This window comes from Enoplosus armatus, chromosome 12 (genome assembly GCF_043641665.1).
Source record: "Enoplosus armatus isolate fEnoArm2 chromosome 12, fEnoArm2.hap1, whole genome shotgun sequence".
Classification (NCBI taxonomy): Eukaryota; Metazoa; Chordata; class Actinopteri; order Centrarchiformes; family Enoplosidae; genus Enoplosus; species Enoplosus armatus.
Genome location: NC_092191.1, coordinates 1,530,348 through 1,533,173, shown reverse-complemented (window position 1 = coordinate 1,533,173; position 2,826 = coordinate 1,530,348). Strand labels below are relative to the sequence as shown.

The following is a 2,826-nucleotide window of genomic DNA, read 5'->3' as shown; positions in this document are numbered from 1 at the left end:
GGGGGGGGGGGGGGGGGTGACGGGGCAGCTGAGAATGGACCAAAGTCAGAGGTAAATGCTTCTGTTGTGGAGCAAATCTTTAATAACAACCTCAGCAGTCATCAGAAAGTCCTTCCTTCCTTTGGGCTGCCACTGATTTCACCTCATTCAGAAGATTAGATTTGATGTTAGCTGGTCATCTGTCCATCACAGTTAACGTTTAGTAAACTTTATTATTTATTAAGCACCACAACGATTGCACTGAAAGAAAACTGAATCCAGAAGAAACACTGACGACAATTTGATCACAAATTGCTGTTGCAGCCGTTTCTCAGTGATGACATGACATTTAGATCCGCTGCATTACGCTTTCCCGCTTAGTTACAGTGTAAATGGACAACGATTGGAGTCAAACTGTATGCTGATATCGGGTCTGTCTGTGGAAACAATGAAAACATGACATTTACGACGGCATCACCTGAATGTGTCGATAAGCGGAAAAAGACAATGACCTTCCTTTCAGAAAGCAGAGAACCTCTCTAAAATATTATGGTCGCCTCCTTCAGAGGAAGCCTGAAGCAACACAACAGTTTGACTGAATTTACTCCTTAAACTTAAAAACTTGACCTTCATTCATTGTATCAACCTTTTTCATGAAAAGAGCAGATGCCATATTGACATATAGAGCAGAAGTGTAATAACTGAAACATTCAATTGATCTGTATAATCACTTTAATGTCTGACAAAGCTTTTTCCTTTTTCAGAAAATCATCATTTAATCTCCAACCTTACGGTGTCGAGTAGGTCTATTAACTATTATTAACTATCTGCTTCCATTTAAATATGTGCAAACACAAAAATTAAATGAAACAATCCCTCAGTCACACAGAAAAAAGCCAATCATTTCTGATCCTGGCATTTTATCTGAAGCTTAGTCAATACAATTTAAAGTCCTCCATTATTTCTAATGAATCACAACATTGTGGAGGACAAGTTTGATTTCAGTTGAACTGAAGTTTATGCTTTTATTATGAAGGCAAGACCGCCTAACTTCCTGTTCAGTTATGGCTGTCAGTCAGCTGCAGCTGTCCTAACCATCCTGGTTGACTTGTCCTGGAATTAGAGCATCGCTCTCAAGCCCCGCCGCCGAGGTGAACGGTGTGATCGTTTCCAAGGAGATTTCGGGGTCATCCTCAAGCTGGACGGTGGCGGGAAGCAGCAGCAGTCTGTTGTGGCTCCGGGAACCGTTGGAGATGATGGACTCCTCATCAAACTGAGCACTCATGTCCTCCAGGCGGTCGGACCCGACGTCAACGGTGGGAGGATGTTGCTGCGGCTGCGCGGGGACCAGCGCCTCCTTGTGGAGTGTGGTGTCATGGTGGTAAGAAACAAGCTCGTCGCTGAAGTTCACCGCTTCCACCGCGTTGTTGGAGCAGATCTGGTTGCAACCCAGAATGGTGGCGAAGGCCCGACGGAAGTCTGCGTTGAATGCGTAAATGACCGGGTTGAGGGAGGAGTTGGCCCAGCCAAACCAGACAAAGACAGTGAAGGTGGTGTCGCTGACGCAGGGCGGGTCACAGAACGGGACCGTGCAGTTGAGGACAAAGAACGGCAACCAGCAGAAGACAAACACCCCCATGATGATGGAGAGTGTCTTCAGGACTTTGGTCTCCTTCTTAAATGATGACTTCAGTGAGGCTTCTTCGTTGGGCCTGTGCTGCTGCTGCTGGTGGTTCCGGTTCAAACCATGTCCTTGGTTCTGTGCCTGCTCCGCCGCCCTCTCCAAAGACGTGATCCGGCGGATTTGCGTCTGGGCAATCCTGTAGATCCGGGTGTAGGTGGCGATCATGATCACCACCGGGATGTAGAAGCTGATGAGGGAGGAGGAGATGGCGTAGGTCTTGTTCAGGTTGGCGACACAGCTCTTGGCGACGGCACTGGCGTTGAAGTTGCTGCTGTTTGTGAAGTTCCTGCCGCTGATGGCCATCGTTTCCACCACCTTCTCCTTCACCTCTGCTCCCTCCTCCTCCCCAGCCTGGTGCCAGTTGAGCTGCACTGGGATGAAGGAGATCAGGATGGACAGCGTCCACGCCACCCCGATCATGACGAACGCCACCCGGTGAGTCATCTTCCGCTCATACTTGAACGGGCTGGCGATGGCCCAGTAGCGGTCCACGCTGATTATGCACAGGTTCAAGATGGAGGCTGTGGAGCACATGATGTCAAAGGCGATCCAGACCCCGCAAAACCGTCCGAAAAGCCAGGTGCCGGTCACCTCTGTGATGGCCTCCCAGGGCATCACCAGCACAGCCACGAACAGGTCCGACACGGCCAGCGAGATGACGAAGAAGTTGGTGACTTTGGAGCGCAGGTGGCGGAACCGGACCACGGCGGCGCACACCAGCGTGTTCCCGAGCAGCGTGGACACGATGAGCAGGAAGAGGACGCAGCCGACGAGGACGCGCAGCCCGCCGCTGCCTCCACCGCTCCCGCCGCCCTCCTCGTCGTCGTCCTCCTCCTCCTCCTCCTCCTCGCCGCCCGTCCCGTCCAGCTCCGACAGAACTTGGGTGAAATTACTCCACGCCGTGTAGTTTTCCATTTAGTCCGCAGAAAGAGCGACTAGAAGCAGGTCATTAATACCCACACGGACAACCAGCGGCTCCGGACGCACGAACCATCCTCTGACCTCTCAGTGAGGAATAACAGCAGAGGGGGAAGGTGGCGGTCCTCAACACAAATCCTGCTGGATCTTCATGTGCATGCGTCCTCCGGACAGTGGAAGCGCAGATCTACACCCACTAAAGCTCCTCCAGTTTTCATCCACAGGAATAGAAATAATAACAAAGA

The 2,826-nt window shown here is 51.0% G+C and overlaps 1 protein-coding gene across 1 annotated transcript; it reads right to left on the bottom strand.

Moving 5' to 3' along the window:
• Positions 1–1,069: 1,069 nt before the first annotated feature.
• On the bottom strand, positions 1,070–2,578 carry LOC139294167 (D(1)-like dopamine receptor). The gene has a single exon (XM_070915981.1). The coding sequence runs from the start codon at positions 2,576–2,578 to the stop codon at positions 1,070–1,072; it is 1,509 nt and encodes a 502-aa protein (XP_070772082.1).
• Between the last annotated feature and the right edge of the window lie 248 nt (positions 2,579–2,826).

Excerpts from the sequence above, each read along its gene's own strand:
- LOC139294167 (XM_070915981.1), bottom strand. The coding sequence starts at position 2,578 with ATGGAAAACTACACGGCGTGGAGTAATTTCACCCAAGTTCTGTCGGAG.